The sequence below is a fragment of the Anastrepha obliqua genome, chromosome 4 (assembly GCF_027943255.1).
Source record: "Anastrepha obliqua isolate idAnaObli1 chromosome 4, idAnaObli1_1.0, whole genome shotgun sequence".
NCBI classification, from domain to species: Eukaryota; Metazoa; Arthropoda; class Insecta; order Diptera; family Tephritidae; genus Anastrepha; species Anastrepha obliqua.
This window is the reverse complement of record NC_072895.1, coordinates 103,289,617-103,302,894: the sequence shown is the minus strand read 5'-3', so window position 1 is coordinate 103,302,894 and position 13,278 is coordinate 103,289,617. Positions and strand designations below refer to the sequence as shown.

The 13,278-nt window shown below is 34.7% G+C and overlaps 3 protein-coding genes across 3 annotated transcripts in view; 1 reads left to right on the top strand and 2 right to left on the bottom strand.

The window, feature by feature from the left end:
• Nucleotides 1-13,278, top strand: part of LOC129244309 (uncharacterized) — a 36,844-nt gene that overhangs the window by 7,859 nt on the left and 15,707 nt on the right. Inside the window, exons 3-4 of the mRNA XM_054881926.1 lie at nt 367-648; nt 1,092-1,138. Coding sequence (XP_054737901.1) covers nt 367-648; nt 1,092-1,138 — 329 coding nt within the window. The remainder of the gene's footprint in view (nt 1-366; nt 649-1,091; nt 1,139-13,278) is intronic.
• On the bottom strand, nt 817-6,271 carry LOC129244547 (probable cytochrome P450 6t3). Its single transcript, XM_054882233.1, has 3 exons — nt 6,199-6,271; nt 4,774-6,106; nt 817-1,220 (listed from the first exon to the last, which is right to left on the bottom strand). The coding sequence occupies exons 2-3, from the start codon at nt 6,079-6,081 to the stop codon at nt 942-944; spliced, it is 1,587 nt and encodes a 528-aa protein (XP_054738208.1). The 5' UTR covers nt 6,082-6,106; nt 6,199-6,271; the 3' UTR covers nt 817-941.
• On the bottom strand, nt 9,728-12,274 carry LOC129244549 (cytochrome P450 6g1-like). The gene is made up of 4 exons (XM_054882241.1): nt 12,219-12,274; nt 11,075-11,547; nt 10,222-11,013; nt 9,728-10,115 (listed from the first exon to the last, which is right to left on the bottom strand). The coding sequence occupies exons 2-4, from the start codon at nt 11,537-11,539 to the stop codon at nt 9,813-9,815; spliced, it is 1,560 nt and encodes a 519-aa protein (XP_054738216.1). The 5' UTR covers nt 11,540-11,547; nt 12,219-12,274; the 3' UTR covers nt 9,728-9,812.

Genomic DNA, 13,278 nt, shown 5'->3' with positions numbered 1-13,278 from the left:
ACTTTTTGTTCATTTTCAAAATCATATTTGTGGTTTAAGTCTTAAACCTGGGACTTAGGGCAAAGTTTGTTAGCTCCTTCAGCTAATAGCCTATTTTTCCCAAAAACTTAATTGTAGTTAAAAGCTCTGTTAAGTTTGCTAAATGTCAACAGCGAAACTGTTCGTATTTTTAGATATTTAAATGCGATGCTTAGCTGAAGTTAAGTGTAAATTGCAATTAAGATTCGGAATTTCTTAAATTTAAATATATTAATTTTATAAATTTATTTTCTAAATTTTATTTTAAGATTTTTCTTATATTTGATATTTTTTAAATTTTATTTTGAAATTTTTTATATTCGAATATTTTTTATATTTTTTACACAGTACTTCAAAGATCCCGAAAAATTTTATCCCGATCGTTTTCTACCTGAAAACAAAGAAGACAACAACCTGAGCGCCTATATGCCATTCGGCCTTGGCCCGCATACTTGTTTAGGCGAACGCTTCGCACTGTTGCAAACAAAAGTTGGACTGCTCTACTTTTATCGCAATCATTATGTGACCCCCTGTGATCAGACGCCGAGGGAAATTGAATTAAGTCCAAGCGCCGTTATATTACACGTTTTGGGAGGTATACACTTGAACATAGTGCGCGATCCATTATTTTGAGGTCGAGTTCGATGAGTTTAACAGATGTATGATTTTAAGCTTAAAATTTCTTATACCTACATTTATTAATATCTAAGATCTAATTATAATAACAGCTGCTTAACGGTGTTTGTGGCATATATTGTGTAAATTTTTTTATCATGTGATGGGGAAATTTTACTATAAGTGCAAATTTTTTTTGTTTTTGTTTGTTAAAGTTAATTGTTTATAAAAGGAAAAATAACATAGCAGCGAGTGTAAATATATACATATTTTTCGCTTACAGATTTATTATTTTGTTCTTATTAAATTTATTCTTCCTTGACAAACTTCAAGTATAGCCCACCATTCGCTTCTAGCATAAAACGTTTCGGATCAAATTGAATTTTGGTAAGTGTTTGCTCACATACTTTAACACGATAACTCCTTAGAATAAATATTAATCCTAATTTTACTTGTAGTATTCCAAGTCGACTGCCAATACAGCCATGTGGACCCGCACCAAACGGTAAGTAGGTCATTGGTTGAATAGAGGGTAGATTTTCAGGCGCAAACCTTTGAGGATCGAAAAGCTGTGGGTTAGGCCAGTACTGAAAGAAATTTTAAAAATTCATATAAAAAGAACAACATCAAACACATTTTCGACCAAAAAACAAAAGTTAAACAAAATAGTAATATTATCATAATAATAAAAACGAAAAAGCTAAAATTAAAAATGAGGAGGCTCGAAGCCATTTTAGAACTGTGCTTGCATGAATTTTTTTGCTCAGCATTACCAGTAGAATACTTCAGACGCCGAAACAAAGTACGGGGGAAAAATTGACCTAATAAAATAAATAAAGAAAGAAAACATGAATAACACTAGTTTACAATTTTTCACTTTCAAAAATGGTCCTCGACCAAAAAGCGTTTTTTAAACTAATTTGAGGTCGCTGAAACCAAAAATGAATTTTATTTTTTTTTTTCAAAGAACGGTTTCCGAGATATTCCCAAAAAGCTATAACATATTATGTGAATGAAGACAATTTCATCGTCTGTCGTATATCCTTTGGATGTATACAATACGGTTTCGAACAAAAGTAAATCATGCCAGCCTGCGTATTGAGTCACGCAAAATAACTGTTGTTAGGCTCACTATTATTAAAAACAATATTTATTTCACACAAATAGATATATATATTTATATATATATATATATGTCGCAGAATAGGCTTATTTGCCCATTCTACCAATTCCAGCTAGGTATGAACATTGTACGTCTGTATATATTTTTCGGTAGCGCCATATTTCTGCAAGTATAAATTTGTGCACGACGACAGAGGGCTAATGAAGAATTTTGTAAAAGCTTTGGCAAAAAACCGGAAAACACAGCCCTTAAATACTTGAAAACCGGGTCCCAAGATTGTCAACAGAGAAAATCAAAGCGGGTATATTCGTCGGTCCACAGGTAAAGAAATTGTTTACGGACACAGAATTTCAACAATGCCTTGACAGTTCCGAAGCTAAAGCTTGGAAAGCTTTCCAAAAAGTTGTTCATGGATTCTTGGGAAACAATAGGAGCAACAACGACCGTCAATTGATTCATACAATGATGAAATACTTTAAAACTATTGGTTAGTATTGTAAAACGTACATACTCCTAAATACATATATTTATCATATAAATTGATTGGAAAATTTACAATTAACTTTGTTTTTGTTAACAGGTTTTTGTAACAGTCATGTGGATTTTTTTCCTTCGAATTTGTTGGCTGAAAGTGATGAACGAGGCGAGCGATTTCATCAAGATATTGCTACGATTGAAAAGCGTTATGAGGGCTTTTGGGATCAAGGAATGATGAGCGACTACTGCTGGATGCAACTTCGTGATGATTCCGTGCAACATAAAAGAAGAAGTTTGAGAGTAAAAGCGTATTTTCGACCTCAAACATAGCCAAGTCAAAAGCTGCAAAATCACACGTGTTGACTTTGGTAATAACTTCTACAATTTTTCGTCGATTCAAACAAACTTAGGCTTAAAATGTAGGTGACAAAAACCTATCTTATGTCGATATAAAAAATTTTTTGTTCCAGAAAAAAGTTAATAAACTTTGATAATTTAGTAAAAAACGTCAAAAATGCCTTTTTTTACTTTCAACAGCTGTTTTGCGAAAACTACGACTTCCATTGACACGAATTATATATTGCCATGTAGGTTATATATGTGCCTTTCGAAATTTATGAGCTTCAAAGAAATGGCGCGCACTGTTTTCGAGATAGCAGGTAATAACTGCGCTATTGCCCAAAAAACAGGTTTTTGGGAATATCTCGGAAACCGTTCTTTGAAAAAAAAAAAAAAATTCATTGTTGGTTTCAGCGACCGCAAATTAGTTTAAAACACGCCTTTTGGTCGAGGACCATTTTTGGTGTAAACTAGTGTAATCTAACTACACTAGGCAACATAAATTACTATTTATTTTCTTTTTCTACTATATTTTCTTACGTATTTTGAACAATAAAACTCTAAAGTTTATAAAAAATTTCTATTGTATATTTTAAATAAAATAAAAATTATGTTTTTTTATATATTAAATAATTTATTTTTTCTTGCATATTTTAAATTTAAAAAGAAATATTTTTTTTATATTTTAAATATTAAAAAATGTATTTTTTATATATTTTAAATGTTAAAAACTGTATTTTTTGTAATTTAAATTTGAAAAGATATATTTTGCAAGGTGGCGCAAAACTAATCACACTGACGGAAGATTTATAATTTTTGCAAATGGCGTCGTGTGTCAATCATATTTGATTCCTGGGAACTATACAGCTGCAGTATACAAATAGACAAGAAATGGAGCGCGTGAAGGTCAAAATAAAGATTGCCATCACTCAAAATCATTTTTTATCTTAAAAATATTGTGTGAAAATACCGACAAATACTTTTCGAGTTATTCAACAATTAATAAAGGGTGCTCGGGCGCTCGATAGCAAAACTATAAATGCGTTTTTCTCAAAACTATGTTTTTTGAACTGGTGATCATTGTAACTTAAAAACCGCTTGGTTGATTTCAATAAAATTTATACTGCTTTTGAAAAACATAAAAAACGCGTGCCTGACCGAAGGATTGTTTTCAAAAATTTCGATTTTTTTAAACAATTAATTGTCGGTTTTTTTCTCGAAAATCTGAAAAAATATTTCCTGAGACCATCATATTGACCACCATATGAAAAAAAAGCTTTGATCATAACATTATCTGTTAATAAATCTAATTTCTCTTGTCCGATTGATTTTAGATGAATCTATAAGGACTTGTGATGATAACCGCAAGGGACTTCTGGAGAAACGGGCTCCACACAAAGAGCTATAACTTTTACAATTATTATTATTTTTTGTTTGTTTTAAAATGTTGCTAAAGTCAAATCGAAACATGTTGTATTAATGCTATTTTTTGTTTGTATTTTTGTAAAATAAAGCAATTGACTAGGAAAAAAAAATTATTGAAAATCATAAGGTCCATCGTTTGAGGAGTTAGAGGGCTAAATATTCCACAAAAATATTCCCCTTTGTTTTTTACATAGAACTGTTGACCACGTCGCATATCTAAAATATAAGGATCACTTAGTTTCCTATGCCACTTTATCATAAGAATAGACAAGAATTCAGATGTATACTTTCAAAACGCCCATACACGTCTGATTTGTTGTGTCCGCTTTACCAGAATCTATTGCCGAAACCTTGTTAGTTTCATTAAGTTAAAAGTTTCGTCGCAAATCCAGTATTTTTGTACTTCTTTTGTAAGCAAAAACATTGTATCTTAAAAAAACAAATACACCCAACTTGTGCCTATTGGACTAAAACTGTTGATGTGAGGAAACATTTTTAAGGCATGAATTCACTTTTTACTTGTCTTTTTAGCGCAGAGAAGTCCAAGTCCTTTTTATGCCACAACGAATATCTTAAAGCGTGAGGTTGTGATCTCACTCAAGATCTATGAAAGATCAAAGTGTGTGCGAGATGTGAACGTTTCAGAGATTGGTTGCTCGCAGTAACTTACATATTTCCTAACTCTTTTGACATTTTCGCAAACATTTCAATTCAATTAAAGCTTTCGTAAATATTGACTTCAACTGAAAATAAATGAAATAATGTGCACGCTTTACCTTTGGATCTCTGTGTATGCCCAAAATAGAGACATATGCTGGCACGTCCTTAGGTATGCACAGACACTTGCTTCTCTCCTCGTACCATAGCGTCTGCTCTTGCCCATTCGGTAAGCACTCTCTATTTATAAAAGGTGCTGTCGGATACAGTCGCAATCCTTCGGTGACAATCATGTGAAGGTATGGCAATTGCAAAACTTTTTTATAGCTAATATCACGGCTAGACGATTTAGAAAAACAAGCTGCTAATTCAGCCTTTAATTTTGTCTGAATTTTCGGCTGCTTCGCCAATTCGTATAAGATGAGCGCAATCAGCGAAGAGGATGTCTCAAAGCCAGCTAATAGAAAAATGCCCACCTGCGCGGCTGTAAAGTCCGTATGGCGCAGCCAGTCACTGAGTGTTGTGTCATCTAAAGATTGCTGCATTTTCAACAACAAATCTATAAGATCGCCGCTATCGCGATGCTGATCACCCGCCTTTATACGCTGCTCTACAAGTCGTCGCAAATATTGTGCGTATTGTTGAGTGAAGACTTTTGACTTGAGCACACGCACTGCTGTGGGCAGGAAAAATATAGCGAAGAAATCGACGATCTTACGCAGACTAGGCTTGAACAAATATTCGCACTGTGTACGCATTTCACAGCCATCATTTTTAAGACCTGCTGTATCAATGGTATACAATAAGGCAGCTGTGACGTCTGTGGTGTAGAGCGCGCACATTTCCTTGACCTCAATCACGGTGGCCAGGCCAGAGTTTACTAAGAGTTGTTGATCTTCCTGCGTTAGTTTACGTGTGATATACCCCTCCAGCTGCTTAGCGATCGTTAAAAGTTTTGGATAAAATTTATGTTTGATATGCCCACTAGTGAATAGTTTTGAGAGCTCACGTCGGCTTTTACGCCATATCGCATATTTGGCTAAAGGTAGTGTTAAAGCGCCCATAGGATCACTCTGCAGATCGGCGGCCTCATAGCGATTGGGAAAATTATTGAATTCTTTAATTAGTAACTGTTCGATTAATTGGGGGTCGCGTATAAGTAAGGCGGGTGTATGAAGTATGTAGAAACCGAAAAATGGCGCAGATTGAAAAGATGGCTCAGCGTAGAGTGAACGAAAGTAATCACCAAAGGATGTGCGAAATAGCAGTAGAGGCTTTAAATTGCCTAAAAACATTGTGGGTTGCAGATATGGAATTTTGCGGCGATACCAATAACGGTAGCGGTGATTGAACCAAAGCTGCAGCAGCGTTACTGTGATGAAGAGAAGAGTTAGTGTTAGAAGTGGGTAAAAGCTGTACGCTGACATGATGAGGGGATGAGCAGGTAGCTGGCTGAAAAGAAGTGAAGAAGAAGAATTTAAATACGTATTTTAAAAAACTAATGGAAGAAATAAATATTCAATATAGAGAAAAAAAAACCAAACCTTGATCTCTCTCTGCCAAAGTGTACATAGATTCCGAAATCAACATAAATCGGTTTTATGTATTAATAGCTATTAATAGCAATATTTTATAATGTTTGTAGTCGCAGTCCTATGCTCTCCCAGGAGTTAGAGGAAATGATGCTGATGGCGATGTAGTCTGTAAGAATATTTTGTTCATAGGCTTCAGAAATAAATACTTTACTGTAATACAGACTGAAATTGGACTCACTTATTTTCTACTAAATCACAAAGTGACAACTTGTGCGTACACAAAGATTGTGGGGCAGGCCCAGGGCGGTATTTACTTGAATGTTTTACGTAGTCCTCTATTTAACTGCTGCCGCTTTTTTGGTTAGACGGATTCCATGCAACCGAGAACGAGTTAGGTGCGTGAATGAGTGAAAGTTATTCAAAAACTATAGATTTTAAGGGGCATTCAATCACTGTGACTTTGAAAATATATTTATATAATTTTTAAATCAATGCACTTTTGAGCATTTGGCGTGGGTCAATAGCATCTTTGCGTGCCTCGGGCAATTTGTTCAAATTAAAAAAAAAATATTTTCTACAGTTCATCTTCAAGATGCTGTTCAACAAACTTTAGTAATGATCAGCTTTTAAGTGTTTTCTAACGAAAACTGATTTGGCACGTTATGCCGTTTTGCTCATGATTTGCAATGTCACCCGAAATGATCGCGTGTGCCAAACGAGCGGTCACGAATAGTGGAAAATGGGTACAAATGGGCATATATGTATGTGTGTGCGTTTGTATAAATTAGTGAAAAATTTAACAAAATGTGGGCTTACAAACAAAATACTAGTTTCACTACTGAGAAAGAGGTAACTACTTTATTAGATCCACACACAGTTTTAATAGTTACACTCTGCGACAAAATGGGACGAAAAAAGAGAAGAATGCAGTATATACCATAAATTATGTAAGAGAAACAGTTGTAGAATATTTGAATGCCTTATATTTTTTAATTAAACGTCACAATATTTATTACAGTATTTCGAAGTCTTCCTAATTTGGTATCAAGTTGATCTGAATATTTTGGCCGTGTGGGTTGTTTTGGTACTCTTATTTAAAAATCTGAAAAATATTTAGTTTGAAGGATCGATGGAGGCTGAAAATATTATACAAAAATATTAAAATTACAAAAAATATTATACAAAAATAGTTTCGGGACAATTTCAGTAGTGGTCTTCTAAGTCAAAAATAGTGTGCAATAACACACAGCAGCACTGTAGGGAACCATTTTATTTTTCAACAGAGTCTTCTCTTAGCTCGATACACTTCCATCAAACGTTCCTGCAATTTGTTGGTGCAAACAATACAATTCCTGGAGGCTATCAAAATGGAAATTTATTTAATCGATGATCTCTTCATATGACCCAAATATTTTACTGATGAGCCATTTCCCCATATTTGAAAGCAGAAAGAAGTTCCAGGGGTGCTAATATTGGAGAATATCGTGTGTCTTTTTAAGAGCTTGATTTTAAATTAAACAACAATAAAACACCGAAAATTTAAATTGACATTCATGACATTTATTTTTGAAATATAATCCCTTTCAAATATTGACCGCAACACCAATCCGTAAACACCAATTGTGAATGATTCGCTGGACGACTTCGGTCGGTATCTCGTGAATAACTTTAGTAATGTTGACTTCCAATGTCTCAATCAAGCTTGTTTATCCACAAAGCATTCAGGCTTTACATAAAAGTCCAATGGTGTGATCTTGGCGGCCAATCCACTGGTCCGAGACGAGAGATAAATTGCATACCGAAACAACGACGCAGTAAATCCATTGTTTCACGGATTGTATGGCAAGTAGCGCCACCCGCCTTCTTGTTGGAACCAAATGTTGTAAAGATCACGGGATTCAATTTCCGGCATAAGAAAAGTCGTTTATCATGGCGCGATAGCTTTCAATAAAATTCACTAACTTCAGGTTATTTTAGACTTATCAAAAAATCGACTTTTTTATTGCGTAAATTGTTAGTATAACTACTCAAGAATATATGGTAAAAATTTTAAAGCGAAATTCGCATTATTTCCGATTCTATGAGCACTTAAGTGACTGCCCTTCGGTTCCGCACCGTAGCGCGCGTTAGTTAGAACGACGTTTTTCTCGAAACTACTTTTTTTCAACTGGTGGGCACTCTAGCTCAAAAAGTTATCGACCAATCGTTATAAATTTTCAGAGTATTCTTTATTCAATCCTTATTCATATGAACCTAGTTCGGGGATTATATTATCATTAAAAATATTTTTTTTAAGCAAAATAGATGAAAAAATGTGATATGAAAAAATTACATTGTTGAACGCAAAGATATGCCTCAAAGATATGCAATTTTCAATATTATTTTATCACAATTAGGTTCATATTCTTAGGAAACATGTTGTTAACGAAAAAAAAAACTGTTGTTGATTACGGAGGAAAATTGCAATTTCAGGAATGCTCACCACCAAGACACTCGGATGGCGATCGTCCGTGGACAACACGCTCTAACGCCACTATTTCCGACCGAAATGGCTTGAAAGAATTTAAAGTGTTCAAAAAATTCACGAAGAACACCAAAATTTCGGCCTCAAACCGGTTTCCCCCCTTAAGGGGTTAGGGGTAGTCAGAATTTTCAAAAAATCGATTTTTTGTTTTTTGCATTTTCTTAAAGTATAATGTTTTAAAAATATTGTGTAAAAATTTGAAGTGAATCCGACAAATACTTTTCAAGTTATTCAACAATTAACAAAGGGCGCTCGGCCGCTCCGGAGCCGATAGCAAAACTTTAAATGCGTTTTTCTCAAAACTATGTTTTTCAAACTGGTGAACACTGTAACTTAAAAACCGCTACGTAGATTTCAATAAAATTTATACAGCTTTTGAAAAACATAAAAAACTTGTGCCTGATCGAAGGATTTTTTTTTTTTTCAAAAATTTCGATTTTTTTTAACAATTAACTGTTGGTTTTTTTTCTAAAATCTGGAAAAAATTTTCTGAGGCCGCCATTTTGTTCATTTTGAAAAAAAAAAAGCTTCGATCAGGCACAAGATTATCTATTAATAAAACTAATTTTTCTTGTCCGATTGGTTTTAGATGAATCTGCAAGGACTTGTGATGTTCACCGCAAGGGACTTCTGGAGAAACGGGCTTCACACAAACAGCGATAACTTTTGCAATTATTAATTTTTTTTTTTGAAATTTTGGTGAAGTCAAGTTAAAACATGATGTTTTTATGCTATGTTTTTATTTTTGTTAAATAAATTAATTAAGTAGCAAAAAAAAATTCGTGAAAATCATCATTTTTTCGGGCCTCTGACTACCCCTAACCCCTTAATGTGCACCCAAGTCATCAGTAACAGTTATAATAAAAGATAAATAACTAACTATTAAATATTGATGCTTTTACAAAAGATCACAACATTGTTAAATTTAAGCTTCTCTACTAATTGCCAACTCAGCGTACTTTTCGATTACGTTTTCATCTTCACCTTCCTCAATGTAACGTTTTTTGCTCTTACTAACTTTTAACAAACATGAGTTCATTTTTTATTTATTGAAAAATTTCATCTTATTCCATAATACAAATATTGAGTTCCACCCAAATCACATTTTTGCACTCCGTTCATAGAGTCCATCGTTCACTACATTCAAGTAAATGCCTCCCTTATTATGCAAAAGTAAGGACAGTGGATCGAAAGTAATTTGCGCTGGTGTTTTATCGCACACCTCAACGTAATGATTCTTTAAAATGTGTACCAAGCCCACTTTTGTTTGCAGCAACCCCATACGGCCACCAATACAATTACGAGGACCATTACCAAATGGTATATAGGTCATCGGTTTATGTAACTTTTTCTTCTCGGGGCTGAATCGTTCCGGATCGAAGATATCGGGGTTGGGCCAATACTAGAAGTAAAACGAAAAACAATTAATTTCGAGAAAAGTAACTGGTTCTGATACTTGTTTTTGGCATTTCAGAACCAATTTCCCTCCCACATTCCATCCAACTCACCTTGGGATCGCGTTGCAAACCGAAAATTGGTACATAAACAGCCATACCATTTGGCACTGTATAATCATAATACGGTTTGAGATCAAATTGGCTTTCTCCATTCTTGGGGAGGTGTTCGCGATCGATTATGGGCAAAACTGGATACAAACGTAACACCTCATCTACTACCATACCCAGATATGGTAAGTTGGTAATAGTCTCATAGGATAGTTTGCCATTTTCCGCCACTAACGCCTCACAAATTTCGTTGCGCAGACGCTCTTGCAGATCCGTTCTGTTGGCCAATTCGTACAATGCGAATGATATCGTCGAAGATGAAGCCTCAAATCCAGCCGTTAAAAAAGCCCCCGCTTGCGCTGCGAGCATATCTTGTGTCACTTGATTGTACTCTTGTTTCGCGATAATCTCTTTTTTCAATGCCACTAGCACATCGATCAAATCATTGCGTATGAGGCCACTTTTCTCTCTTTCCGTTATTACATGACTAATAGTACGACGTAGAAATGAAGAAAGCTCGGGTGAAAAAAGTTTTACTTTCATGGTAGTGACCCAATTTGGATAGAAGAATGCGATGAAAAAGTCAAACGCACGACCCAATGTAAACTCCACAAATTTTCGTCCCTGCTGGCGAAACTCTGCATTTGGATTTTTTAAGCTATTCGCTTGTACACCAAAAGCAATTGTTGCAATCAAATCGGTGGCGAAAAGCGCACAGATCTCTTTGATTTCGGTAACGAAAGAATTGCCACTCCTGATGTGCGAATCCAAATGTGATTCTAACTCAAAACCAATCTAAAACGAGAAGAGAAAGTAACAAAAGTTCAAAATATGCAATGTTGTTTGCTTAGTTAACCTCGATCATTAGTGGATACATTTGTTTGATCTTTCCTGTTGTGAACACCGGTGAAATCTTCGTTCTCAGTTCCCTCCATTGTGGATTGCGTATGAAAAATACATTATTCGATCCCAAACTATCGCCGTGCGGATCACAAGTTGCATAACGATTGGAGAATTTGGAAAATTCCTTTATTAGTACAGATTTGATAACCTCCGGTTCGCGTAGCACCAAAGCTGGTTTATTCAGTATATAAATACCGACTGCGGCGGCTTTTGACATTTTGGCATCCTTATAAATGTCAGAGAGATATAAGAAGAAACTGTTGCTCAGTGTAAACATGACCTTAGCATTGCCAATCAGTGGTAACGGCGTCATAAATGGAATATTCTGTCGTTTCCAGTAGCCATAATTGTAGCGATACCAAATGTAAAATAATATCAAGAGGGTGACCAAGAGGCAAATCGTATCTGCAGATATCATCGTATAGACTATATTCGAATAGATGGGAGAGAAAAAATATTAATTTTAATAAACCTGTTATACCAATTAAAAAAAATTAACCCGCCGTAGCCAAATGGGTTGCTGCGTGACTACTTGTCGGGAGTACGTAGATTCGAATATCCGTGCATGAAACAGCAAAATGATAAAAACAGTTTTTTCTAATAGAGGTCGCCCCTCGGTAGACAGTAGCAAACGTCCAAGTGAATTTGTGCCATGAAAAGCTCATCATAAAAAAAACATCAAGACGCACACCACAAGAAGGAGGATGAGCTCGACCAAAAAGAAAAAAGTTACGAATTTCCAACTAATCGAAAAATATAAAAGGAATATTTTCTTCTTTTCATAGCGCTTGAAGTAAGTACAACTATGCTCGATTCGCGCATACACATAATTATTTATTTTTGCCGACAGCCTAGCGGATGCAGGGGTAAATACCGCAAATTAGAATTTCATGCAACCCTTTCGCACCTTAATGGATTTTAATAAATTCGAAAAATATTTAACGCAAATGATTACGAGCATTTCGGTGGGAGTAGATTGTTTTATTCTTTTAAAATTAATTTCACATTTGATTATTATCAATTTGCTGTTGTTTTTGTTTTCTTTTTGTTTTGGTGTTTTATCTATGAAGAGAATACAAAGTCATCAGCCGGGTTACCTTTTGCTTTATTTATTTTTATTATTGCGAACTTCTTTCGACGTTTTCAATTGCACTTCAACCGGAACACTGAGTTCGACAGTCCTATAGATTCAAGTTTTTATTTGGTGCAAAACTGCAGCTAACCAAATTTCAATATATACAAGTAAAAACACATAAATAAATTTTTTAATGTAGGTGTTATCAAATTTTCGAGTAATCCAAAAATTCAAAGCACAGCAACAATTTTTTTACTTTGAATGCACTCAAAACGATTGAATAGCGCAGCCAGTGGTTTATCTTTAATATGTGTATGTAGAGTAATTTGAATAGAAATACAATAAAAATACTCGCTGTTATAACTAAGATGGAATGATACTTAAATACCCGCTGAAATGGGCCCCTTTATCAACGTAAATGAGTTAAAAATAAGATATTGATTTTGACTGTTTTAAACGATTTTTTAAATACATATAAAATTTACTTACACAAATATGCACTTTTACAGTTGTGCAAGTTTTTGACTGGTCAAGGCTACTTTAGACAACACTTACATAGATTCAAGCATGTAAATGGCCCAGAAACAACTGAGGGGATGAAACGTCCGAATAGTGTGCCTCACCAAGGAGCATCTTAACACGGGCCCGAAAGGAACTGCAGGATGAAGAGGGAGGGGGTGATTTTAGGCCGTTGGCGCATAGCCGTAGAATCGGGCATGCTTTTAGTACGGACTGTAACTATCTTTAGAAGATGTAACCGCATGGACCGCATACCAAAAAAAAAAGTATCTATGTAAAATATATGAAAGTAATTTCCTTCGGGACTGCAACCAACCCCTAGTGTTTTAAGATTTCCCCTCAGTGAAAATTTAAGTTTTTTAACATTCCGTATTTGCATATGTACATTAGGGTGGTTCAATTTGTATGGAACGATCTTTTTCGGCATCGTCTGTAGCGATTTCAATTCTACATAAAATTATAAAAAAATGGATTTGAAAAAATTGGCTTGAGTCTCCCAATATTTTGAAAGAGACTATTTTTATTTAATGTGAGGTTAGTATGCCATTAATATATATTTAAGT

Bases quoted from the DNA above. Each gene is read 5' to 3' on its own strand.
- LOC129244547 (XM_054882233.1), bottom strand. From the start codon at position 6,081: ATGTCAGCGTACAGCTTTTACCCACTTCTAACACTAACTCTTCTCTTC. The intron at 1,221-4,773 runs GTAAAGCGTGCA...AATTTCTTTCAG, and splicing joins GCATACACAGAGATCCAAAG to TACTGGCCTAACCCACAGCT.
- LOC129244549 (XM_054882241.1), bottom strand. From the start codon at position 11,539: ATGATATCTGCAGATACGATTTGCCTCTTGGTCACCCTCTTGATATTA. The intron at 11,014-11,074 runs GTTAACTAAGCA...TTCTCGTTTTAG, and splicing joins TGTATCCACTAATGATCGAG to ATTGGTTTTGAGTTAGAATC. The intron at 10,116-10,221 runs GTGAGTTGGATG...TTTTACTTCTAG, and splicing joins GTTTGCAACGCGATCCCAAG to TATTGGCCCAACCCCGATAT.